This window comes from Callithrix jacchus, chromosome 11 (genome assembly GCF_049354715.1).
Source record: "Callithrix jacchus isolate 240 chromosome 11, calJac240_pri, whole genome shotgun sequence".
Lineage (NCBI taxonomy): Eukaryota > Metazoa > Chordata > Mammalia > Primates > Cebidae > Callithrix > Callithrix jacchus.
In genome coordinates, this window is record NC_133512.1 from 116,861,054 (window position 1) to 116,887,891 (window position 26,838).

The 26,838-nt window shown below is 50.2% G+C and overlaps 1 protein-coding gene across 8 annotated transcripts; it reads right to left on the reverse strand.

The window, feature by feature from the left end:
• Window positions 1-222: 222 nt before the first annotated feature.
• On the reverse strand, window positions 223-26,793 carry CPA5 (carboxypeptidase A5). Of its 8 annotated transcripts, XR_004728209.3 has the most exons (13): window positions 25,266-25,497; window positions 24,081-24,162; window positions 21,236-21,370; window positions 11,596-11,694; window positions 10,078-10,179; window positions 8,770-8,871; window positions 8,328-8,438; window positions 7,825-7,915; window positions 3,031-3,230; window positions 2,614-2,698; window positions 1,983-2,216; window positions 1,593-1,715; window positions 223-1,456 (listed from the first exon to the last, which is right to left on the reverse strand). XR_004728209.3 is itself a non-coding variant. In XM_035254729.3 (12 exons), the coding sequence occupies exons 2-12, from the start codon at window positions 25,379-25,381 to the stop codon at window positions 2,029-2,031; spliced, it is 1,311 nt and encodes a 436-aa protein (XP_035110620.1). In that variant the 5' UTR covers window positions 25,382-25,460; window positions 26,666-26,793; the 3' UTR covers window positions 223-2,028. The 8 variants fall into 8 exon arrangements, 7 of the variants coding, with proteins under 7 accessions (XP_035110620.1, XP_078199886.1, XP_035110618.1 ...); XM_035254729.3 differs by adding an exon at window positions 26,666-26,793 and having other exon boundaries at window positions 223-2,216; window positions 25,266-25,460; XM_078343760.1 differs by adding an exon at window positions 26,538-26,720 and having other exon boundaries at window positions 223-2,216; window positions 25,266-25,460.
• Window positions 26,794-26,838: the final 45 nt, after the last annotated feature.

The window sequence follows — 26,838 nt, forward strand, 5'->3', positions numbered from 1 at the left end:
CCCACCCTTGGACAAACAGTGACATAGCAGTTTCAGAGTTCGACAAACCCAAGTTCAAATCTTTCTCAACAATTTTCTCTTGTATGGCTTCTAAAACGTCTCCACATCTTCTTTCCTTATCTAAAAAATGAGCTTATTAGTACCAGGAATACCCTCCCCAAAAGGATGAAAAAACTATTTGTATAGCGGGCATAAAAGTTATAATCACAGACTCCACTGGGCAAAGGTGTAACTTGCTTTATTTACCTCTAGCTTATATTAACTTAGCCCATGACCTTGAATTTCCACCAACAGCAGAAAACTTTGGGTTGGAAATTCTAGCTCACTCAGACCGATTCCAGCTTAAAAAAAAGTCTCTTGTGGGAAACTTCAGCCAGAATCAAGATTTTCTCCTCCTCCACTGCTGTGGCTGTTCCCCTGAAGATGACCTGGGTTCTTCACGGGTTAATTACCCTCACTTCCTCTGGGCTTCTGTGTGGCACAGCTGGCCCTGGCCATCTGCATGCCCAGCCAACGCCCCCGTGCCACCACGGCTGCTGTCCGCACGGCCCCAGGCGTGGCCTTCTGGCCTCTGTCCTAGGCCTCCTCACCCGCCAACCTTGTTTCTTGTTCGGAGTTCTGCACAGCTGCACCACTGAGACACGCTCGGCCCCTGTGGCTGCGTCTAATCCTCTGTCTTGTTCCCTTCTTCAGCCATTAGTCATTTGCTGCTTAGACGCCATAGTGTATATGAGCCTTACTTGGGGTTTTAATCATCTCCCATCCCCTTCTTCTATCAACTGGCCCAAGCACTGTCTCCCTTCACAGGCTGAATGGAAAGGGAGGCTAAGTTAATCTAAGCGAGAGATAAATAAGGCAAGTTATACCTTTACACAGTTGAGTCTGTGATTCTAATTTTTATGCCTTCTACACAAATATTTTGGTTTCACTCTGTTTTCTTCCCTGTCTCTGTATGCTCCAGGTGTCAGCTCGTGGCCATCCAGTTTTACACACACACACACACACACACAAACACACACACCAGCCTGGCTCTTGCAAATGCAAGTCTTGCTCTCAAGACTGATGTTTCCGCCTCACACTTATGCAACCTCATTTGGCTTTTCCTGTTTCTAGGGGGTATCAGCCTTCCTGTGGGCAGAGCAAACAGCTCTGCTATCGCTGCTGCCCGGTACAGCCTGCCTGTCCCACCATTTCCCAGAAGGCAGCAGGCGGAATGAAGAGGCGAAAGGTACAAGGAAGCCTGGGGCTGGGGGAAGGCACTTCATTCATATCTCACAAGAGTGCCCCTTGAACTCTCTTGGGGAAGTGCCTGCTTAACCCTGCTCAGAGATGATAACCAGGATGGTGTCAGTGATGACGAGGATGAGGAGAAGCTCTTCTTTTGTCGTGCTTTGCTGTGCTGGCTCCAACTGGCTCTGACCCTGTGTTCCCAAGACCAAGAGACCTTTGAGGACACCTGAGGGGAGCAGGTCACAAGACAATAACTTCACGTTGGGTTGAGGGGTGACTGGTAACCTCCGAAATGTGTCCCTGCTCCTTCCCCACATGGAAAGTAAAGCAGACCAAGGTGAAGGCTGCCTGTTTGGGCCCACCTTTCCATCAGAAATGCTCTCCTTCAGAGCAAACACTGTCCCCTCCGAGGCCATCTTAAAATGTAAATATGCTGGGACGCTGTGTCCTGAGTAGCTCCCAGGCTGGTTTCTCTGTTTCAGGCCCTGACAAGAGGAGAAAAGGTTCAGCCTCTACACCCTAATTTTCCTGAAGGCAGCATGAGGAGTGAAGAGGCTTCCCCTGCATTTCAGCCTCCCCTGGCGAATGAGAAGCAGCTCTCCTGTCCCCTGGTCAGTGCTGAGGCCATAGGGATCGTAGCCAACACGAGAGGCAGTGAAGCCTGTTCAAATTTGTATTTACTTTCTAAGAGATCCAGATTGAGGGTACCAGGTCGGGGGCGCATAACATGGGTTTTGGGAGGAGCCGCAGACCTTGGGGAGAAGGATGGAGCCTCCTGCTCTGCCCTCGGTTGTGCTGCTAGTAGGGGTGAGTCAGGGTGTGCTCCATGACGGTCCGAATCGCCATCCATGTCTCCTGAGCTGTGGGGATGATCTGTGTGGCCGGCAGCAGGAAGCCATAGTGCCCAGTATCCCGAAGCTCAAAGCTGAAGGCGTACTTGATGCCACTGTCATAGGCCCAGTCGACGGTGATGCCACTGGCCACATCTAGACACAAAAGTTCTAAAATGTGCCCCCAAAAAGAAGAAGGGGATGTGGCCACAAGGTACAGAGGCATCCTAAGTGGAAAGTGGACTCTGGGAGCCAAACCCTCACCCACCCCAGACCACACCAGGCTTCCTGCCCAGGCCTCAACCCGGATCACAGCCGTGCACCCAGCCCATTGTCGACGCCTGCCCACCAGGCTTAGGAACTTGCAGTAAGCCAGGCACTGGGAGCTGTGCACAAAAGCTGCCAAGAAACAGCTGCGTGGGTACCACTGTTCACCCTCCTACCCAGTGTGGGAAGCAGCTTTGGGTCAGCCCAACTAGATCCATGGTACTGCCCTGCGGCCAACCCCAGGTGGATGTGGTGTCTGAAGCAGGGCCAGGAGAGGTTCACTCACAGAGGGTGGTGCTGATGCTGCCAAAAATGTACTCGGTCCTGTGGACCTCAAACAAGGCCTTCACCGCATCCTTGGCAAGACTGTACTGCAAGACGACATTGGCAGGGTGAGAGGTGGAGGCTCCCCGTGGCTCCCACACACTCGCCACCCTCACCAGCTGGTGAGAAGCATAGATTTAGGAGTCCTGGAAGTTGAAGGTGCAGGGGGCCCTTGTGAGAAGGGAACACAGCACCTCCAGCTTTGAATTTGATCACACATGGGAACAGGAAGCTCCCCCCATCCGGCCCCACACCACAGGGCCTATAGGTCTAGACCCTTGCTTTTAGAGGAACAATCTGAGCCCTTTGGGAGTCTGACAGATACATATTTTCCCAAGAAGGAATCTCCTCTCCACAAGCCCTAAGCAGCAAGTCTCACCAACTCCCTCTGATTTGAAACGGGCTCCAGCGATCGGCCATAAGGGTACATGAGCATTTGAGAGTAGCTGTGGATGGAGATAAGAGCCTTGAAGTTCCCATGGGCTGTGATGAACTTCACTATGGCAGCCACCTCCGGCTCCGATTGAGGAAAGGGCCCGTGATAAGTCTCTGAGCAGGGTTTGCTGTTAGAACCATTTCCTGGAAGTAAAAGAAAGCCACCCAAAGAGTCGAATCCCCAGGTATGATGTTCCCAAAATAACAATGTGTTCCCCTACATTTCCCAGCCTCCTTTGCAGTATGATTGAAGTCATGTGACTACTCTGACCAATGAAAAAGTGAGCAGGAATGACGTGGCACTTCCGGGTTGAGATTGTTCAGAGCAAGTGTGACTTCTCCATGCTCTTTTCTGTGTGGCTGGAAGCAAAAAAAAATTCTAGATAGAAGCAGCTTCTGGATCCCTCTCTCAGTGCTGGAAGAAGGCTGCTAAGAAGAGTCACCTATTCACACCGGACTTGTGCGCATGGAAGACAAGCTTACTGTGTAAGCCACTGAGATCGGGAGGGGTGTTTGTTGCTGCTGCATCCTCTAGTCTAATATGTCAGAGACTGCAGCTGCACCATAACCCACAGTTCTGAAGCCCTGCAGGTAGCCCCCCTCAGCTTGTCCTGTGGTTCCTTTAGGAAGGTTGGCCTGGCTCAGAAGTTGCATCCAGAGGAAACTCTAAATCTCCGTCCCAACCCCGGCTTCCCCTCCTCAGCAGCAGCGTCTTTAGGCTGACCCTTCCTGGATTTGCCGTCAGTTGAAGGCTCAGACTTGGTGTCAGCTCAGGATTTGCCACAGCCATGGCCACGAACTTGGGGTCTGGGGATACAGGAAACCAATATGGGAGAATAGTTCCCCATAGTTGCCCGAGGCTGCCCTGGGAGCCAGAGGTGCAAAGACGTCTTTGAAAATTCTTGGGGATTTAAGATGAGGGAGAGAACAAAGAGGAGTGGGGTTTTTATTCTTTTCCCAAATTTCATTTGTTTCCATCTCCTCCTAGACTCTCTGCCCTTGCCCCATCTCTTTTCTTCCTCTTCCACTCCTTCTGTTTTCCCTTATTCCCAAGGAGAGGGTTGGGCTGCACTGAGCTGTTCAAGACTTGGTAGGCTAACTTGGAAGGAGTCGTCCCAGTTTCTCCTCTCTCTCCTCTTCCCTGGAATGGTGGCACCGTTTAGAGATCAGGGATCACCTGAACTTCTGAAGCCTCCTGAGGAGGCCATAGCATTCCTCTTGACTCCTCGGGCTGGGGGCTGCCCCATGGACCACTTCAGATGATACTCTAGGAATGCAGCCCACGAGTCCTCTTCAAGAATGCACCGGAGGCCAGGCATGGGTGGGAGGGATGGTCTACAGATTTCTTATTACACAGCCATTCAATAAAGGCAGCAACAAAACCATAAACAATATTGTCCAGCCTGAGTCACCAACTCAGATACACTCTTGCTGACCCCAGGGAGGCCCAGGGAGCATACCCCCTCTCAGCTTAGCAGTCCTCACCTAGAGTGGGGACCCTGGTTAGTAGGGGATGTGCCTGCAGAGCAAGGGGGTGAAAGGCAGCCCCCAGGATGGAATCAGCCCAGATAACAGCGGCCTGGTTTGTTGTGTCTGTCGGGAGCCCCTGCACCTGCTCCACTTGATGAATGACAAACAGCAACAGATGCGCAGAGTGGGGGAGGTTGAAGGCTTTGTCTGCTTTTGCAGCCCACGTACAGAAAGCCGTTCCCCTGCCAACGACCAGGTGGCTTTGCCCAAATATGGAGAAACACTTCAGGCCATTAGTTCTGGTTTGAGCTAAGCAGAATAAACTAATCTTCCCCTGGCCAAATGGGAATTAGCTGCCTGCGTCTCTGACGTTGGAAGTCAAGGTCCTCTGAGCCTGCCTGTTTCACAAGTACCTGCTAATGGATTCATTAGCTATTTATTTTTCCTTCTCTAAAAATGTAATTTGTAGCAAGGGGAAATCTCTGGAAGGACATGGTAAATTATTAAAAGCAGTGATCTTTGAGTGGTGGGATTATGGGAGCTTTTTGCCCCCTCTGGGCTTTTTTTCTGTAATTGTTTTGTACATTGTGTGTATATGGATTTTTTTTCCTGTGGTGAGACCCGCAGAAGTTATTTCCTTTAAGAAGCAATTTATCTTTCTCCCAGCCAGCCTAGCATGGGGTCCATGGTTACTCAGTACTCACTCCAGTTAGTGCTGAGGGGCCACTGGATACCCACCCGGGCAAGCGTCTGTTCATTTGGAGGTGGAAATGCCTAATTTTGCATGGTCTTGTTCCCTTACACAAGCAGTTACAACCCCCACACTGTGAGCTAGGGGCCTCACTCTCAGTGCTTTGGGGCCAGCTTGATTTTTTTTTTTTTTTTTCTTTTTTCTTTTTTGAGACAGAGTCTCACTCTGTTACCAGGCTGGAGTGCAATGGTGCAATCTCGGCTCACACCAACCTCCAACTCCCTGGTTCAAGAGATTCTCCTGCCTCAGCCTCCCCAGTAGCTGTCATGCACCAGCACGTCCATCTAATTTTTCTATATTTAGTAGAGACGAGGTTTCACTGTGTTAGCCAGGATGGTCTCAATCTCCTGACCTTGTGATCTACCCTCCTCGGCCTCCCAAAGTGCTGGGATTACAGGTGTTAGTCACCATGCCTGGCCAATTTTGCAATGAGAACAGACCCCAAGAAGCCAGATTTTCAAAGCAGTGGGCATCCAGATCTGAAATGTTCTATCTCACTGGTTTGGACACCAGCCTATAGGTCTGATTATCAACAGCAATGACACTGTCCCCTGTGAAGCCAAACCCTCAGTCCCCTATGGAGTGCAAATGCCATGTGTGGGGGCCAAGGCTGTGTCTGTTCTGGAGACTCTGTCATGACTGGACCCATCAAATTGTCCTGCCCATCAAATTGCTGTATTTCCAGGGTCCATGTACCTGTCTCTGAGCTTTCTGGAGGCCTCAATTTCCCAATCCCCGTGCCCCTCTCATGGTAATGGAGATTATCAGAGAAGAACACCAAGGAACTCAGGAGAAAGCTGCCCCCTCCCTCTCACTGGAATCAGACAGCTCTGCAGATATGTGCCAGGGTCATAAAGTCATGTCAAAAAATAAAAAATAAATAAATAAATAAATAAAATAAAAACCAGGCTCAGGCCAGCCTTGATGATAAAGAATCGTCTTGAGGCTGGGTACGGTGGCTCATGCCTATAATCTCAGCACTTTGGGAAGCCAAGGCAGGTGATTCACTTGAGCCCAAGAGTTCAAGATCAACCCAGGAAACATGGCGAAACCTTGTCTCTACACACTTTTTTAAAAATACAAAAATTGCCTGGGCATGGTGGCTCACGCCTGTATCCCAGCACTTTGGGAGGCTGAGGCAGGTGGATGACCTGAGATCAGGAGTTTGAGACCAACCTAATCAATATGGGGAAACCCTATAAACCCTGTCTCTACTAAAAATACAAAAATTAGCCAAGTATGGTGGTGGGCGCCTGCAATCCCAGCTACTCAGGAGGCTGAGACAGGAGAATTGCTTGAACTCAGGAGGCAAAAGTTGCAGTGAGCCAAGATTGTACCGCTGCACTCCTGCCTGAGCAACAGAGAAAGACTCTGTCCCCCTACCGCCACAAAAAATTAGCCAGGTGTGGTGGTATGCACGTGTGGTCCCGGCTACTTGGGAGGCTGAGGTGGGAGGATCACCTGAGCCCAGGAAGTTGAGGCTGCAGTGAGCCATGATCACACCACTGCACTCTAGCCTGGGTAACAGAGCAAGACCTAGTCAAAAAAGAAAGAAAGAAAGAAGAAAAAGAAAGAAAGAAGAAAGAAAGAAAGAAAGAAAAAGAAAGAAGAAAGAAAGAAAGAAAAAAAAAAGAGAAAGAAGAAAGGAAGGAAAGGAAAGGAAAGAAGGGAGGGAAGGGGAGGGGAGGGGAGGGGAGGGGAGGAGAGGGGAGGAAAAAAAGTGGTTCATTCTACTAGATAGTTGAAACTATTGCCCTGGCCTCCCCAAAGGGCAGAGTTCAGGTCCTAGGTCTCAGGGAATGAGTTCAGAGGCTTTTCTTTGTGTTGTGCTCCCTTCAGGGCAGGGCTAGGAATATTTTGGGGGCACCATAAACTCTGGATTTTGAATAACAAGTAAGACTACTTTGTACCTCCTTTAAACCTTTCTCTGCCATATTTAGGATTTTTTTGTTTTGAGACAGAGTCTCTCTGTCACTCAGGCTGGAGTGCAATGGTACAATCTCAGCTCACTGCAACCTCCGCCCTCTGGGTTTGAGCAATTCTCCTGCCTCAGTCTCCCAAGTAGCTGGGACTACAGACGGGCATCACCACACCCAGCTAATGCTTGTATTTTAGTAGAAACCGTGTTTCACCATGTTGGCCAGGATGGTCTTGATCTCTTGACCTTGGGATCCGCCCACCTCAGCCTCCCAAAGTGCTGGGATTACAGGCGCGAGTCACCATATTTAGGAATTAATCTATACAGTTAGTCCTCATTTCAGGAGCTAGGGGTCGCTTTAATGTTTCCCATGAAGGCTTGGCATATGTGTACATTCAACACACACACACGCAACCTCTCCCCATGCCCACAGCCCGTCTGAGGCGTGTGCTTGCCTGTCCCTGGCGGTGACTCATGCATATTAGCTGATTACATTATCCCGTGCCTCCCAAGTTGGGTTAACGTGATCTGAGTTGGAGAACCTGCCGCAGACCAACACCTCTTTTCCAGCCCTGCCCCAGGACAGCAGATTGCCATACCTCCGAAGCCTGACTTCCAATTCCGGTTGAGATCCACACCAATGCAGAAGGTTCCGGGTCTGATGGACTTGTTCTTCCGCCATAAGCGGTTCTGGGAAAGCCCAGGTCAGGTGATCTCATTCACTGGGCCCATTCCCAGGGATGGGAGCCTCTGATATCCTGGCCTGTGGGGGTGGGGGAGCCTGGTGGGGCAGGGAGGAGCAAAGGGAAGGAATTGCCAGGACAGGATAGGGCTGGCATGGGGCTGGACCAAGTCTGCAGCTCAGATACTGTGTAGTTGAAGTTGGGGTCTGGGGAGAGGCCTGGGCACAGGCTGCCAATAGTGGCCTTCCCTGGGCAGCAAGAAAGAGGTCAGAGGGCAAGATGCTTCAATGCAGGATCAGAACAGTCCACCTGCCTGTGGTGAGGCTTTCTGCAAAGCAGCCCTGAAGGGGCTGGTTCCCATAGCACAGTGACCTTTTCTCCATCCCCCTAGGGCTTCCATTCTCCCCAGGTGCCCTCACCATGCTGTGGGTAAAAGCAAACCCATCAGGGTTTGTGACGAGCTCTATGAAGATGTCCATTGCCTTTAGTATGTCTGTCAGGATGGGGTCTTTGCCATAATCACTGACAATCTGCAAGAAAGGGTGAGAAGAGATGGGAAGCCCTGGGAGGTGCCGCAGGACATTTGCACAGCAGGTGGCTACAGGAAGTGGGGGCATGAAACCCTCAGGTGTATCTTTTGTGCAGAACTGAAGGCTTGGATTTTCAACAACTAGAAGGCAGGGGATCAATGTGGGCTCTGTGCTGCAAAAGGCAAGAGCATGCGGCAGCTGCTCTAAAGGGCAGGAGGGCGACAGCACCCTGAGTATCATTGTTCAGCAGGAGGTGCCCTTCAATAGTAAGCCCTGACCCCCAGGTGCAGCATCCATTATGGGTGCACCTTGACTACAGGTCCCTGCTGACCTTATTGGCAGTCCAGATGCCGGTGGCATGGGTGATCCACTCCCGGGCGTGAATTCCGGTGTCAATCCAGATGGCTGGGTGCCGAGGACCTCCAGTGCTGAACTGAGAAAAAGAATTGGCCCCAAACCGAGGTTTGAATTCAGACAGCTACTGTCTCCAGGCTACCCGGAAGGAGATTCTGGAGGCATCCTTGCTGCCCAGGGCAGCTTTGCACACCAGGTAAGAGGGTGCGTGTGCAGGTACCTGTCCATGTGCCCAAAAGTGCGCAGGTGTGAGGGCCTTTGGCAATATGGTGGTGCCCTTGGGGAGCAAAGTGATCCATCCAGAAGGACAGAATTTCCCAGGATTGAAAGTAACTGAAGACCAGGGTTTCTCAAACTCTAATGGGCACATGAGTCTCCTGAGGATCTTATTCCAGTGCAGATTCTGACTTAGGAGGTCTGGGGAGGAGTCTGAGGTTTGGCATTTCTAATAAGCTCCCAGGGGATGTTGATACTGCTATGCAGGGACGGTGCTTTGAGTAGCAAAGATTCAGACAACATTCGAGAGAGAAGACCACGGCCCCTGGAGAAATGGAAGCAGGGACAGGTGAAGTCAAGTTCCAAGTTATGTGAGTCCACTTGGCTGTTCAGAAGAGCCCACCAGAGAATTATTGAGAGCAGCAGCAGGCGCCTATCTTTCCTGACAGCTGATGCCAAATGCCCCGCAGGGTCCACACTCCTGGGTGCCCTTTTGGGCTCTAACTAAGAATTACTTCCTGAGGGCTCTGCATTCACCTCTCCTACTTCTTCATGACCCAGGGAACTGAAGGATCCTGAGTTTGCTTGAATTCTGTTCCAGTGGCCACTGTGAAGGGTTGGGAAGTTTCTCTACAGACTCCGGCCTGTCTGCAGGGCTGTCTGAGCCAGATGACCTCATAAGCAAGTGGGCCCTCTGTGTACCTCTATGTACCTCTGTTCCTATTAAACAGATGAAGCACTGGGGTAACAGAAAGAATGCCAACTCCTCCACACTCACACCCCAAGTCCAGGGTGACAACTGCCACTCTGCAGCCCTAACCCCTTAGACATCCTCCCACCTAGTTTCTGACCAAGGACATGCCAGGTCACCACACTGTCACCTCTTCATACATACAAGGGTGGATCTCTGAATGCCACGACCTCAAAGCTTATAGGTCACCTGGGGACAGGAGTATACACATTGTCCTTCTCCACAAAACTCCCACCTAGCCACTACCCCACGTGAGCTCGGTCTTATGCCAGAGGGCCTCAATGTAGAGTCGACAAGTTGACACCATTGGCTTTTTACCTTCAGGACAAGAATGGGCCGGTTTTCAAAGCTGTTGCCAATCTGAATTTTTGAGACAATATCAGAATGCTCCATTACAAAGTTGTCAGTCCAGCTATATATCTGAAGGGAAAGAAGTGTGTAAGATTGGCAGTTACGCAGGAGGAACACCACGGCCTCTCTGAATATTCTCTGTGCCCCTTCCCACTCTCCTCAATGCTTTCCCACCTCCTCAAAGAATCCAAAAGAACCCAGATAAAGAATTGCAAAAGTAGAGCATTCCCTCAGAGCTAAAGGAAGTGAGTTGTGGTCTTGCTGGATTCCCAGGTTCCTTGCTCTGTGCCTTTGCCTGGGAGAACAGTGTGTGCTGAGTCTGCTCAAATCCCCAGGCTCCACCCACACGGCTCTCTCTGGTTGGGAATTCTCTCTCTGTCTCGCCTCCATTCTTTGGCCTATTCAATCCATTTGACAGATCTCACAGACCATGTAGTGTTGTTTTTATCTTCTTGCTCCTTTTAGACTGTAAGGCCCTTGAAGGCAGGGTTCTTGTTTTATTTGTCTTTGGCATCAATAGTGACAGACTGTATTATTGCATTCTCTTGTTCTTTCAGTGTATGGAATTTAATTAACAAATATGTGAAAGAAAACGGATTTTCTATTCCATGACTTGTGAAGCGGGAAAAGTGATTATGATAATAAATGGATGATATTAATAATGTTATGTCCTTGACACGCAAAATGAGACCTGTGCCTTGAGTTCCTTTCTGGAGTAGGCGTCCCTGCACCCTCTGTGTTCATTCTTCTTTATAAACAAGTCACAATTGGATACACCTGCCCTGGCTGACTGTAACTATGATCATGAATTTTCTCCAAGTGAGGGCAACTCCTTTTTATTCTAAAAACATGGCTCTCCAATGTTCCTGGCTTCCTGCCCCTCGTATACCCCAGCACCCACAGCTGGGGCCATGAACACCAGGGCTGGTCATGGACAGGCTGAGAGCCCTAGGTTCCCAGCCACAGGATGACATGTGTGTAAGAGTTAAAGAAAGAGGAAAGAAACACAAAATGCAGCTTAACAGTCAGGTGTATTTAAGAAAATTAAACCTGAGAGGGGCTTCTGTTCAATTTTTGTCCTTTTTATAACTATAGGGACTGGATTTAGGCTGCTTTTTAATCTCAGGAAACTTAGAATTGTAATGTTTGTTCAAGATGGTGATGCTCCTGCTCTGTCGAGATTAAGGTAGCTTCTCTCGTATGAAGGACATGATGGGTCCCTGCCTTAGTGTTCTGCCTAGGAGACCCATTACTCTGCCTAGGGCTATACAGCTGAACTACTGTCCCCTCTATCTAATCCTGGCTTCTGGACCTCTTTGAAGCTGACTCTCTGCCTAGCAGACCTAATGTCTGCTGTATAGTCCCCAAGTGTCAGTCACAGTTTCCCATAAACCCTAGAGTCTTTCACTAGTTTCTGCCTGAGTCAGGAGACCCTAAGGGGCCCAAAGATACAAAAGAGCCCAGAGCTTCCCCAGGCATACCTACCTCCTCCAGGTTGTGGTATGCGGAGTAACTGAAGCTGCTGGTGCTGCGCTCCAGCCGGCGGGATTTTGCCATGGCCTCTCTTTCCTCATCCAGCAGCACCTGGGTGATGAGGAACACATATTGGAAAGAAGGGGAGAGCTGGGCTGGCTATGCCTCTTCTGATCCCTGCCTCTGCTGGCTGTGCATAAAGACAGCAGCAACACAGGAGAATGAGCCACCCTGAGTGTGAATTGCACAACAGAAGGAAGCTCCAGGTTGCTGGGTGACTCTTCTGCCTGGCAAACTGGCAGTCATGCTGCCATTTCCCAAATGAGCACAGGACAAGGAGTCTAGAGAGCTGGGTTCTAGGTCTGCCTCTGCCACTAACTGGCTACGGAACTTGCTGTGGCCTTAGTTTCCTCTGCTTGAAAATTTGGAAAGCAGTATCTGCCTTGCCACCTCATAGGATAAAATGTAATAATGGATTTGAAGGAGATTATTGGGAGAAAGAAAGGTGCTCATGGTCTACTGCCAGCATTCCTTTTGCACCTGATAAACACTGTTGATTCAGGACCCTCACTGGACCATGTGCGCTGACCCCCTGGAAGAAGCAGAGGGTTCCTCTCACCCCCAACATTAACTCCACTTCCAGGAAATGCCTAGACAACTGGTATACAAGCCATTCAGAAGGCCAGGCCTGGCCAAAGTCAGTCCAAATCATTATGAGTCATGGGCCAGTGGGCTTTCACTCACCTCCTAAGCACACGTCTGAGTGAGCCAAAAGCAATGTCCTTGGGTATCAACACGGAGTCAGCATTCAAACCTTACGTGGTACTTCCCACTGCCCATACAGAGGACAGTGTAGTGCCTGGTTGGCTTGACCACTCACTCACTGCTCAGACCACCAACATCATCTTGGGACATTTTTCCCTGCTTGGGTCACAGTGAGATGAGCTAGTGTCCTTCACCCAAACTCATGCCCTTACATCAGCATCCAGGGGTCAAGGCACCCCAGGATTCTGCACCAACTGTCCAGTGTGGGAAGTACCTGGGTCCTTTGCCACAAAGGATGCCGAGAAAGCATCCTCATTAACCCAAGTTGCCCTTCCTTTGCAGCACTGGGCGACAACGAAGTCTTGCCAACTACTTATTTGGGGCTAGAGCCTTAGTTGACCAAGCTTCTTTATCCTCATGATCTCGCTTGATCTGGTCAGAGGATCCAATAACAGGACAGAAAGGAGCTATTCGTGTTAGCGCTAATGCAGATTGGAGATGGCAGAGCTAACAAGTGGCAGAGGTGAGATGAGAACCAGTTATCCTAGTCTGTAGCCTTGGGTTCCTTAAGGCCAACTATCAAAACTAAAGGCCAACACTAATAACATATATACAGGCTGGGCATGGTGGCTCACACCTGTAATCCCAGCACTTTGGGAGTCCATCCAAGGTAGGAGTATTGCTGAAGCCCAGGAGATTAAGAACAGCCTGGGTAATAAAGGGAGACCCTGTCTCTACAAAAAATTAAAACTGAAAAATTAGCCAGGCTTGGTGATGTGTGCCTATAGTCCCAGCTACTTAGGCTGAGGCAGGAGGATTGCTTGAGCCTGGGAGTTAGAGGCTAGAGTGAGCTATGATTGAGAGTAAGTTATGATCGAACCTCTGTACTCTAGCCTTGGCAATGGAGCAACACTTTATTTCTAAACACACACACGCACACACACACACAGATATGTTTGTGTGTGTGTGTGCGTGTGTGTGAACAGAAAGAGCATGCAAATGTTAACAATAGCTAAAAACGCCACTGTACTATTCTTGCAATTTAGAAGTCTTTTACAATAATGAAAAATCAAAGACCCCTGAACATAAGAATACAAGACACTGAAATGCAAAAAATATAGACCAAAATGTTCACAATGCCTGCTAAGATAGAAGAAGGCAAATTTTGAGTAAATTTTTTCTCTCCTCTATTTTTACATTTTGGCAATGTGCTTATCCTACTTCAATAAGTAGGAACTTTTAAATGAATAAATAATAGCCAAACCAAAAGGCTACTGTGTGTAAGGTCTTTCAGGCTGACTGATGGCACCATGGACACTATGGCGACCCCCATGACCCACATGTGCACCTCTGAGGGCCTTCTGGAATTAGAAAGCCTGAAGTAACTAGAGACCATGAAAAGCAGAAGAACGATTAACCCCTGCGGTGCCTAAGTAACTTGAGACATTCTTCTATTGTTTCTTATTCCAACCCCAGTCGATAAGACCATTGGATTTTGCAACCAACCCTGGTCAACCTTATGACTCCAGACCCTATGACCCCCTCCCACTTTGCAAACCTACAACCCCCTCCCAGCTTGCAAAAACCCCACCCTAAACTGTAACTTCTGTAACTTTCCACTGCTTACCCCAAACGTATAAAACCAACTCCTATCCCACCGCCCTCCGCTGACTCTCTTTTTGGACTCAGCCCCCCAGTGCCCGGATGAATAAACAGCCATGTTGCTCACACAAAGCCTGTTTGGGGGTTTCTTCATTCAGAGCATGCATTTTAACACTGCGGAGTCTTCCTTCCCGCCCCACCTGCCGTAGATGAGGCACAGCCTAATAAATCACTCATCCCCAAGGCCTAGTGGGCTCACTCACAATGCTCAAGTTCGTAGATTTCAAAATGGGACTGGAAATTGATGTTTGGGGCTCACTTTATTTTTAAGTGCCAACTTCATGCGAGGCAATTACAGTTGCCATGTTTTCCAGCTGCACTGGCCAGCCGGGGGCAAAGCCGGGATTTCTGGGTAAGTTAGATATGGCTGGAGGAGCCCTGTCCTTTCTGGCCATTGGCAATCACTTCTGGGAAGCTCTAACAAAAGGAATTTGTCTTCTTCCTAGGAAGCTGACCCAAATCTCAATAGCCTACCATGACCAATGTGTGCCAGCCGTTGTGTGCCTGGTGCCATCAGCTGTGACGAGCAGCTGCAAGGAAGACAGCGGCCTGCCAGCCATGAGGACAAGGTAAAGGGTCTCCAGGGATCTTGTAGAAGCCTGGAGTGGGGGTGGAAGTGGAGGATAGGAAGTAAAAATTGGGGGAAAAAGGGCTATAGGACCCAATTCTCCCCACACAGCCCCGGGACACCCACGGGAAGCCAGGACCCAGGAGCTGTCCCTTCTTCCACACGAGAGCTTGGAGGCAAATGCAAAGTCAGCACCAAACTGCAAATAACTTTCCAGACACCCTCACAGCCTTGTGAATGGAGGTGACACCCTCTTTCAAACTGGGAATCCTCAGCCTCCGCAGCTGGCCCCACTCCCAGGAGCATGAATCTGCTTTGGCCTGGAAACCACACCGTTTGCTCCATGCGTGGGGCCGAGGGAAGGGGATGAGAAAGGGAAGAATGCAGTCTGGCCACAGGCTGAGGAATGCCTAATGACAGCCCTGTCAGGCTTCTCAGGAAAAAATAACAAAACAAAGAACCCAACCAACTCAGAAGTAAGCCATCTGCCTCCCTGGAAGCCGTAACCTGACAGGGAAAGTAATACCTCAGTGTGAATTAATTTACGATGAGTCAGGAAGGATGGGGACCCTCGAGGGAAGAACAGCCCTTCCGGGTTGGGCAGGGGAGGAGGCAGGGGGGGCCCAGCACTGAAGCTGAGTGGGGGAGAGCAGGATTTCTCACAGCCCAACTCCAACCGCAGATGCAAAATGGACGCAGCTCCTGGAAACAGCGTGGGGTGGGGGCTCCAGGACAGTGGCCGTGGCCTCTCCTCCCATGTTCCCGGCCTAACATCTGCAGTAGAAGCTACATGGGCAGTAGCAACTCTAGTCCCGTGGCCCTGGATTTGCGGGGTGGCTGCCAATCTGATGTTTTCAGAATGGATCCCCTCAGAGGTCAAGGCCAAGCCACAAGGCTTCCCTGTCCAAAAGGCAAAGTTAAAATGCCACACAGACAACAGTGATGACCACTAAGGAGACAGATGGCTTGAGAGTGGAGTCTGAGGGTGCGGGAGCTCAGGCTAAACCCCGATCCTCCCACCAGTTCCAGAAAATTACTAACTTCTCTGTGCCTCAGTTTCCCCTTTGCAAAATGAAGGTTATATTATCACATACTTTAGCACATACTTTACAATGGTCTTATGAGGGCTGGGCATGGTGGCTGACACCTGTAATCCCAGCACTTTAGGAGGCCGAGGCAGGTGGATCACTTGAGGCCAGGAGTTCAAGACCAGTCTGGCCAAAACAAGGCAAAACCCCGTCTCTACAAAAAATACAAAAATTAGCCAGGCATGGTGGCACATGCCTGTAATCCCAGCTACTCAGGAGACTGAGGCAGAAGAATTGCTTGAACCCAGGAGGTGGAAGTTGCAGTGAGCCAAGATTGCGCCACTGCATTCCAGCCTGGGCAACAGAGAAAGACTCCATCTCAAAAAAAAAAAAAAAAAAAGTTCTCATAAGGATTAGAACGGTCATTACAAGCTAAATGCTTAGACTTTTGCCAGGCATATAGTTAATGCTAGAGAATGTTAGCTATAATGATGAGGAAGGTGACGACGATAAGGAGGGTGACAATAAATTTGGGGTGACTCCAGGGCTCTGTGATGGAGAACTACAAGGCATGCCCAGGAAGTGTGGATTCCTCCAGAGGTAAGATGGCTTCTGTAGGACGTGGAAGGCAGAAAGCCCCAATTCATGGTCATATGAGTGCGACAGTCAGCTGGTGAGGCAGTCAGCACCTGCCCTTCATGTGGTCCAACAGAGGGACCTGGGTCCTCTTCTGTCTCTATCCCCATGATGCAGCCAGACTCTGTCTCTCCCAGGGTCTCGCCCATCACTTTTCCTGTCTTCCCTGGCTGCTCCTGCAATCCTCCCTGCTGTCTTCTTCTCCTCTCTGGAGCTGCCACTCACCGTCATACCAATCAATAGCATTTCTACCTTTACAACTCTGGTGTTCAAGCCAGGCATGTTGGTGCACACCTGCAGTACCTGCTATTCAGGAGGCTGAGGCAGGAGGATCTCTTGAGCCGAGGTGTTCAAGGCTGCAGTGCACTATGATTGTGTCTGTGAATAGCCACTGTGCTCCACCCTGGGCAACATAGCAAGACCCCATCTTAGAAAAAAAAGAACTCCACTGGCTTATGCCCGTAATCCCAGCACTTTGGGAGGCTGAGGTAGGTGGATCACTTGAAGCCAGGAGTTTGGGATCAGCCTGGCTAACATGGTGAAACCCTGTCTCTACTAAAAAAAAAAAAAAAAATTAACTAGATGTGATGGGCTGTGCCTGTAATCCCGGCTACTTGGGAGGCTGAGGCAGGAGAATAGCTTGAACTTGGGAGGTGGAGGCTGCAGTAAGCCAAGATTGTGCCACTGCACTCCAGCCTGAGTGATGAAGTGAGACCCTGTCTCAAACTCAAAACAAACAAATGAATAAAAACTGTACCCTTCAACTAGCAAAATAACAATTTTCAAAGTAAAGAATTAAACCATGTCGGTGATAAGAAAATGGTAAATGTCAAGAAAAGTGAAATGGGAAGGAAAGAGGGAGTTGGGGAAATAGGGAAGAAGAAGGGTACAATTTAAAATAAGATGACCAATCTAGCATAATGACTCACACCTGTAATTTCAGCACTTTAGGAAGTTAAGGTTGGTGGGTTGCTTGAGCCCAGTAGTTCAAGACCAGCCTGGGCAACATAGTCAGACCCCATTTCTACAAAAAATACAAAAATTAGTTGGGTGTGGTGATGTGGGCCTATAATCCCAGCTACTTAGAAGGCTGAGGCAAGAGGATGGAGTGAGCCTGGAAGGTCGAGGCTGCAGTGAGCTGTGATCATGCCACTGCACGTCAGCCTGGATGACAGGGCGAGACCTTGTCTCAAAATGAAAAAATAAAATAAAATGAAAAGAAAACCTATGACCCTTGCAAGGGCTTTGGCTTTTACTCCAAATCAGTTGAGTTTTAAGCAGAGGAACAACATGTTGGAATTGGCAGTTTTAAAGGACCCTTCTGGCTGCTGTTTTGAGACTAGATAATAAGGAGTCAAGGTTGGGAATGGGGAGGAGCAGTTAGAAAGCCACTGGAAGAACCCAGGTGAAGGATGAGATGGCGCACAGCCCCTGGGGGGTGGTGTGGTGGTGTGGGATGTGCTAAGATCCATTCTGAAGGCAGCAATGAATTTGTTGCTGATGAGCAGGTAGAAGGGGTCAAGGATGCCTCCCAGCTTCTTGTCTGAGTGCCTGGAAGCATGGTGTTGTCATTTCCTGAGACAGGGAGGGCTGTGGAGGCACCGATGAAGGGCCAGAAGAGCTGAGTTTGGACCTGGAAAGTTGGAGATACCCGTTGAACCCCCAGGTGGAAACAATGAGTAGGCGGTTGCATCCAGGAGAGCAGGTGCTGGCTGGAGACAGAACACAGAAGTCCTGGATGCCAGGAGAAGAGACCGGCTCCAGGAAGGAGAGAGCAACCAGTTGTGCTGTTGGAAGGGGAACACTGAGAGTCGACCATTGGGTTGGATCTGGGAGTTGCATGTGACATTGTCGAGGGCAGTTTTGGTGAAATGAGGGGTTGGGCAGCCTGCTGATGGAAAAGGAAGAGATGGCAGGGAGAGTCAGTGTTTTCAGGAGTTTCACTCTATGGAGAAGCATAAAAATGGGGTGATGGCTGGAGGGGAGAGGGAAGGGATCAAGAGAGGATTTTTTTAAATGGGAGAAATAACTCTATTTGCATGGTGATGAAAGTGATCCACGAGGAAGAGGGAAATTGGCAAAGCGATATTTGCAGTAAATTGTATTCTGCTCTCGATGGTCAGAGCATGGGTGATTTTTGTTTTCTCCTTGTGCTTTCCACTATTTTCCAAATTATCTAACATGAATATTTATTAATTTTGTAATCAGAAAAAAAGCCATTAAAATCCACAGAGCTGATTGCTCAAGTGAAGCTTTTCCATGGTGACTCATCCTAGGGGAAAAAAAAAACAACCAAAGGGCTGAAAAGAACGAGGAGGTGAAGAAAAATTAAATGCAAATAGAGCTCGCTTGGAATCAGATAATTTCTTGCCTGGCCCGCTGCAATTTCCTCACCACTCTCCTGCCTGTCAGTCTCTCCCTGGCCCTGTCCCCAACTCAACACTCTCACTGTCAGGGTGGGTTTTTCTGAAATGCAAATCTGATCATGTCAAAGCACCTCCAGTGGCTCCCTCTTAGTTTCAGGACAAAATCCTGACCTCGTCACATGGAGGAGGACACTCTTTGCAATGGGGTCTGGCCTCATCGCCAGTCGGGGTGGGGGTCTCCCTTCCTCTGGCCAGCCCCCTCACCTGCTCTTCAGCACACCGTAATTACTGCCTTCTCAGAAGCGCTGCGTGCAGTGCCTCTTGTCTGCGCTCCCATAGCAACGGCCCTCACTCCATCAGCCACTCATCCTCCATTGTAATCACTGATTTACTTCCCTCCATCCCCATCGCCCCCCTCAACCCTCTGGCTCCTCTGGATACAGGGCCGGGTTTTTATCTCTGTGTTTCTAGCCCCTTGCCCTATGTGCAGCACACAGTAGGTCTCTCTGTGTCTGGGAGTGGAATGAATGGCCCTGCCTCATGTTTCTCAAGCATCCCTCTGATCACAGGGCAGAGGGAGGGAGAGATTGCAAAATCTCCCCTGCCTCTGGCAAAAGCGAAAACCAGCATCGAGGTTTTCCAGCCTGGTCCTGGCCATCAAACACGACCACTTCTCTTTCCTTTCCTCTTCCTGATGAATGTCCATTAATTCCACTGACATTTCTGAATCTCCAACAGAGCGGCAAGTCCTACCATAGGTGCTGGGGTAGAAAGATGGATGCGGAGCGTGGAGCTGGACCTTCACTGAGGGGAGGGGCCAGGGGAACAAAGACCGATGAGTGAATAACGTCGTGCCTGTCTTGAACACCCCAAAGGAGCAAGTCATTCAGCAGACAACCGCTAAGGGCCCACCCTGTAGGGGCATTGCCAAGTATTCAGCTGAGGAGATCCAGAAGACAGGGAGAACATTGGACCCCTGCCTCTGTATCTGAAATACAAGACTGGACGCCAAAAACCTGAGGGGTGTGAAGCCCTTAGGTCCTGTTAGCAAATCTCAGCTTCCCTCCTCCTGGACCCCTCCCCGTCATCAACCACAAATCCACACAACAGCCACCCCCAGCCCCAGCTCCCTCTAAACCAAAATATGATCATAAGTATGGCAGTGAGCACTTGATCACTGCAGGAAGAACGAGTTGGTGAAAATCCTGCCTGGCTGGATCAAGGCTAAGAGGTCACAGCGTTTTCCTGAGAGGGAGGGCAAAGCGCTAGAGGGACTCCGGGCTGCGGATGTGGCGAGAGCCCTTGGGGGAGATTCAGAGGGGACTCTGGGGCCATCTCTGATGTGCAGAAATCCACAGAAAGTTTTTAGAGACCTCTGTGTATCTGTTTGCCAAATGCTGTGGAGTTCCCAGGGTGGGGCTGAACCAGGGAAATGGAAACTTTAGAATAGAGGCCTGGGCTAAAATGAGAATGAAGTTCTCTTTCTTTTGATGTGGTAGCCCCTTTTGTCTGTGAGAGTTGCCCCATTTTTGTTTGTAGGGAATTTAATTAGAGAACTATATCACCCCACATGTTGAGCGGGAAACAGATGTGCCTGATGAAGGATAAAGGTCTTTGAAAGGACGCTCGCCTGGGAAAGGAATGCCGCCTAATGCGTTGATCCCTTGGCATGCGGTGTCAAGTGTGTGCGCCCCGCCCCGGGAGGCTCTGTATTCCCACACTCGGAGCCCTCAGGGGAGATTAGCGCCATACAACAAGGATGGGAATGAATCTTTATGGCTACAGTTCCACACGTACACAGCCAGCAGCAGCAGCTGCAGAAAGATGCAGCGGGTCGGGGTGGGGGGAACTTAACCAAGGAGTGGTACCCACAAAGATCTCTAGGAAGGAGGCTGTGCTACCAGCACCTTTCAGGGGCTCTTTAGGATATTCTGGAAAATAGAACAATTGAAACAGAATTTCACAATGTTAAGAAAAGACGCAGGGAAAGCAGCAGGGAGACTGGGGTGTCCAGGATGAGGGCTACTTGTCCTAACCAAGAGTGGGTCTATAGCTGCTTCTCCCAAAACAGTTCCTCTGGGAGAATCCTGCCTGGGGAAGATGCCCTGTGCAGAGAGCCATGCAGTGGAGGTCAGGGGAAGGAAAACACACCAGTGCTTTCTCTGCTTCTTTTGCCATTTCCCACTTCTCTAGAGTAAAGCAGTTCCCCCGGGTACTGGATGGCTGAGACACAGCAGGAACAGGAGGGAGCGATCAGATAAGTAAAGGAAGAAGCTATCCAAGGGCACCTTCCCACGCTGCCCCGGGAGGACCCAGCCGAACCCTCCAGTCTCCATTCTCCCCGCGCCTTTGCTGTTTGTTAGCTGCAAATCCGTCCCCAGGAGGACTCATCACAGGCACCCTCTCCACTCCCACACTGTGAATGCTTCCCCCATGAACTCTGTCCTAGCTTCAGAGTTTTTCTGAGAAGCGTGTGGCTCACTTCCTTCCACAGGATGTTCACAAACACACCGACGGAGACCCAGAAACAGCATGTCCACTTTTAGACCTGAGGACATGTCCTCCATGCTGGGTCCCACCCAGAAAGGGAGGCGGAAGGCAGGGCCCCAACGGGTGCAGGGCCTCACCTGGATGTCCTTTATCATGATGCTGTAAGAGAGGCCATGGGACTCCAGATAAGCTTTGATGTCTTTCAGTTCAGAGAAGGGAACTCTCATATCCACAGGGAGGCTGGGTCTGGCTGGGCCACGCCAGAAGTCCACCTTGTTCACCAAGGACAGAGAGACAGGCGCATTAATTACTCCATGTCCTTCCATACCATCCTGTAGGTGACCCCAGAGAACCAGTGGACCCTCTTTCTATGCAGGAGATGGGGACAGGGGTGATGTCCCAAGGCCCCCAGCGGATGCCTGAAACAGCAGATAGTACCAAACCCTATATATACTATGTTCTTTCCTTATACATACAGACTTAGGATAAAGGTTTTCTTTTTTTTCTTATTTTGGAGGGAGTGGGATAGGGGATGGAGTCTGGCTCTGTCACCAGGCACACTACAACCTCCACCTCCCGGATTCAGGCAATTCTCCTGCCTCAACCTCCTAAGTAGCTGGGATTTCAGGCGCCTGCCCCCATGCCCTGCCAATTTTTGTATTTGTAGTAGAGACGGGGTTTCATTGTGTTGGCCAGGATGGTCTCGATCTTTTGACCTCGTGATCTGCCCGCCTTGACCTCCCAGAGTGCTGGGATTACAGGCGTGAGCCACTGCACCCGGCCTAGGCTTTTTTTTCAATTTGTTATTTTTGTGGGTACATAGTAGGTGTATATATTTACGGGGTATGTGGGATATTTTGATACCGGTGTGCAATATGTAATGATCGAATCAGGGTGAATGAGGTATCTATCACTAAAGCATGTATTCTTTGTGCTACAAACAATCCAAGTACACTCTTTCAGTTATTTTTAAATATATAATTAAATTATTGACTATAGTCGCTCTGTTGTGCTATTAAACACTAGATTTTATTCATTCTTTCTATGTTTTTGACAGACCTATAATAAAGTTTAACTTATAATTTTTTTTTTTTTTGAGATGGAGTTTTGCCCAGGCTAGAGTGCAATGGCATGATCTCAGCTCACTGCAACCTTTGCCTCCTGGGTTCAAGCCATTCTCCTGCCTCAGCCTCCTGAGTAGCTGGGACTAAAGCCACAAGCCACCACACCCAGCTAATTTTTGTATTTTTAGTAGAGACGGGGATTCACCATGTTGGCCAGGCTGGTCTCAAACTCCTGACCTCAGATGATCCGCCCTCCTTGGCCTCCCAAAGTGCTGGGATTACAGGCGGGAGCCACCGCACCTGGCCCTAACTTATAAATTAGGCACAGCAAGAGATTAAAAACAATAACTAATAATAAAATAGAGCAATTATAACAAATGCCAGCATCACTACTCTTGTGCTTTGGGGCCATTATTAAGTCAAATAAGGGTTAGACAAACAGAAGCCCAGCAACACCGAGGCAGTCGGTCTGACGGCCACGATGGCCACCAAGTGACCGAGTGACTCAAGGGAGGGGAGTGTGGACAGCGTGCAGGCGCAAGATTTCATCACGCTACTCAGAACAGCGTGCAATTTAAAATGTATGAGTTGTTTATTTCTGGAATTTTCCATGTACTGTTTTTGGTTGACTGCAGATCAGGAGGGACTACCACACACTTAAAAGGGCCCCAGTTCCATGATGAAACCCTCAGGCTGAGAGGAAAGACTGGGACAAACAAAATCCCCAAGGCACTGAGGTTCTTTCCCTAATTTCAAGCCTGTTGCCTCTACACCTCACTCATACCCATTGCAACTTCGCCTGGATCCAGAGAGCCCTGAAGAGTTCCTGGCTGGGTGTGGTGGCTCATGCCTGTAATCCCAGCACTTTGGGAGGCCAAAGTGGGCGGATCACCTGAGGCTGGGAGTTCAAGACCAGCCTGACCAACATGGAGAGCCTGACCAACATGGAGAAATCCCTGTCTCTATTAAAAATACAAAATTAGCCAAGCATGGTGGCGCATGCCTGTAATCTCTCAGGAGGCTGAGACAGGAGAATCACTTGTACCTGAGAGGCAGAGGTTGCAGTGAGCCGAGATTGCGCCACTGCATTCCAGCCTGCACAGCAAGAGCGAAACTCTATCTCAAAAAAAAAAATTTTCTCAATGCATCATCTGGGACATGAACACGGACAAGCACCTGGTCAGGAAAGGGAGGCCTCATTGCTCCCATCCCTGCAGAAGTAGGAGAGGCCAGATCTGGGTCCCTAGCTCAGCCTTTTGCAATACCTATTTTTCAATTAGTAAAATGGAGAGAATGATCATAAAGCATCATGAGTCCCAGTCAACGGGGACACTCAGACAAGTAGGAGCACAAGGGCTTCTGCCACAGCCAGGAGTATCTGGTGGTTACAGCCCCCTAACAAAACCCTTTTATGTAATAGTCCAAGTCAGAGAAAGTGTTTTCCATTGTGAAAACCTGCAGACGACAAAAGTTCTCAGGAAAGATGCTCAGGCTGACGGGGACCAACCCAGATAAAATTCAGGTTTGCCAAGCTAGGCCATTTCACCTGGGAGGCCAATTTGTCCAATCTCCATGCTGGGTGGCATCCCACCCAGAGACTCTGTGCCCCACCCCCCCCAACATGTGGCTTTAGGAAATTCCCGCCGTTTGGAGATTGGTGCTCTGATGGCTTGTAGCAGCCCCTATCCTGAAGAGAGCGGGTAGCTAAAGGAGCCATAGCCTAAAAAGGCAGCCCACATTTCCGGGCAGGTGTTTCTGATTTTTCCCAAAGAGGAGCCACCTGTGATTTCCCACAGGTCTGTGCTCTTTGCAGGGACCTCAGAAGGGCAGGTTTGGGGTGAGTGGGGCAGGACAAGGAGCTGAAGTTGTGAGCTGCTGCAGGGGGGCGGGGATGTCCCCAAGTCTGACAAGTCCTCACCTTCTGGGGTTTCAGGCCCTCCAGATCCCTGAGAAGTGAAAGCTGCTTCTCATCTCTGGCCAGGACTCGAAGAACCTGGTCCCTAGAAAAACACAGAGGGGGCAGAGGAAGCTTCGGAGAAGGATCCCTGGAAGGCTGTGTGTGTCCCTTGGATGGGGCCGAGTGGAGCAGAGGCTCAGCTGAGGGCACCTGGCAGGAAGGCTGGGAGGCACTGCATGAGTTGAGGCTGAAGGAGCCCTGAGCAGGCAGAATGCGCAGGCAGCCCTGAGAAGCACGTGTTCCCTCAGCCTAGAGTCAGTGAGCTCTCCAGCCCCCAGGACAGACCACCCAGGGGCTAAACAAAGCTTGTCAGTGCTACTGATGGACTGAAGGCCAAACCAGGGGAAGAAGGAATGGAAAGGAATGGGGAGAGGGTGTTGTGTGGAACTGAAGGAATGAGGGGGAGAAAGGAATAGACACAGGGCTGGGGGGACTAATGGTGGCCCCAGAGGCTCTTCACGTGGGGGCCCCAAGGCCATGGTCTGTCTCAACGCCTGGAAGGTGAGATCAGATAACCTCACCTCACCTGACAGGGAGGAAGTTGAGCTCCTTCCCTTCCCAATGTAGGTGGGTTGGAGGTGGCGTAACCAAGAGTCCTGTGGTGTGGGTACGACGCCTGGGATGGGGTTAGTGCCCCTGCTGGCTGGCTCTGAGACTGTGGGTGAGGAACTCCCTCTTTAAGCTTGCTGTGCCTCCTCTTCTCTACTGTGGAGTGAGGCATCCAGCTCAGGACCTTGGGGAGGCTCAAGCACATCCATAGAGGGCCTGGCATGTAATTTACTAGAACTTCCTGTCATCCATTTTTGGTAGGGGACATAGTCTTGTCGGGGCTACAGCTTTTTTGAGAATTGGAGGAAAGCTATGAATGCTTCCTCCTCAAAGAAGCGCCTGCTGTATAGGAAAATCATTGCATGTGGTTTCAGGGATCGTGGAGCCCCAGGGGCATCCTCCTGGACTCTGGATTTGGGGAGGACTGCCAAGCAGCCAGCCCTGGAGCATGAAAGTGGGAGACTGAGGAGCTGCAAGTGGGTTCAGGACAGGAACCCACATCCTGACTCTCCGCCTCCATCAGGCACTAGCGGGGCGGCCACCTCCTGCTGGGACATCCGGTCCCCTCCTCCCTCCCACTGCCGGGCAGCCACTCACCCTGTGAAATTCATTTGGCCGAAAGCCACTGCCAGAATAAAGCTGAAGATCAGGAGCATCCGCCTGTCCACGGGGTACAGCCCAGGGTGGGTCCCTCCTCCAGGGATGCCCTGCATGCTTCTTCCTCCTGGAGAGCTTCAGGGGCTTTCCTTGTGCACCATGGCCCAGGCCTCAGGACAGCGCAGCACCTAGAGACTGGAAGCCCGACCCAAGAATGAGCATTAGGCTCTCTGAGGGACCCAGCATGTGGCCCCCACATGCCAGGCCTTGGGAGAGCTAGGGCTGCCCCTCCCTAACCCAGCACATCCTCTCCTGGGAAGGGGAGAGGGAGGAGACAAGGAGGAAGACAGGCCCTTCGCTTTTCTTTTCTGTCGGGAGGTTTGCCAGGCCAGCCCCTTCTGAGTATCAAAACCTCCATCTCTGGAGAAAGACCAGAGTAGCCAGTAGCCCTGGGACACCCCTCCTTTCCTCCTCCTCCACGGCATCTTCTCTTTTGCTCTTGTTCTCCCCCTGGCCCAGTCACGCTTTCCTTGTAAGCCATATCCTCCTTACACATAAGAGTGTGACGCCATTGCAAGACGGCTGGGTTTACAGACAGAGACTGGGCGCTCACTTCCTGCCTAAAAGATCTGGAGCAGCCGCCCTAATCTCTCTAAATCTCAGTTTACTCATCCATCAAATGGGCTTAATCATACCTCCCCTCCCTAGCTCCCAGGGTTTAGAGGGGTATTAGATGAGACAGCTTGAGTGAATTGGCTTAGGAAAGCCTGCAAAATGCAATGCGTTATTATTTCAAAAGCATTAACTCTTAGTCACAGCCGCATTTGAGGTCAGTCCTCCGGTGGCAACGAGGAGAAGGGGAAGAGAACAGAATGGAGAGGAGAACAAAGGGAATAACTATGTATTGTCTGAGAAGGAATTCAATCAAGATTCCCTTTTCTCTATCTTCAGGTGGTCACCATTGTGCTGGCACAGATCGCGCGTTTTCTAGACACGAAGGTCACCGCAGTCATTATTATAGTTCTCCACAGACAGCAGAGTCAATTTCTCAGTCCTGCTGAAGCCCCACACAGTTCCCTTTACAGTCTGGGAATCGCAGAAGTGAAGCAGGGGCCAGCACACAAAGCAGTCATATTGGAGGGAGAAAGTGAAAGATGATGCCTGAATGGCAGATGATGAATCTAACAGAAAATCCACAGGGGGTGGGGGAAAGGCAGAGACTGAATCCAACCAAGTCGTTCAGCAGAGGACGTCAACAAAAGGCCACTTAACTGTCACCGGCGATTCTCAGAAGCCCCCCTCCCCAGCCATACTATCCCAGAATAGCCAATTAACTGGCCATGCGTGCAGAGAAGGGAGCTCTTTTATCGACAGAACGCCCGGCTCCCCCGCCTGCCTACCCTACTCCATTATTTTGTAGTTCAGCTGTTCAGACAGGCCAGACTCTCCTAGAACCCTGGCTTTGGGGACTCTCAAACAGTAACATTTGCAAAGGGTTTAAGGACCTAGAAAAGAAAGCAGTTACGCTTTCCACCCAAGTAACATTCAACTTCAGTAGCAATGGAAATAAAAG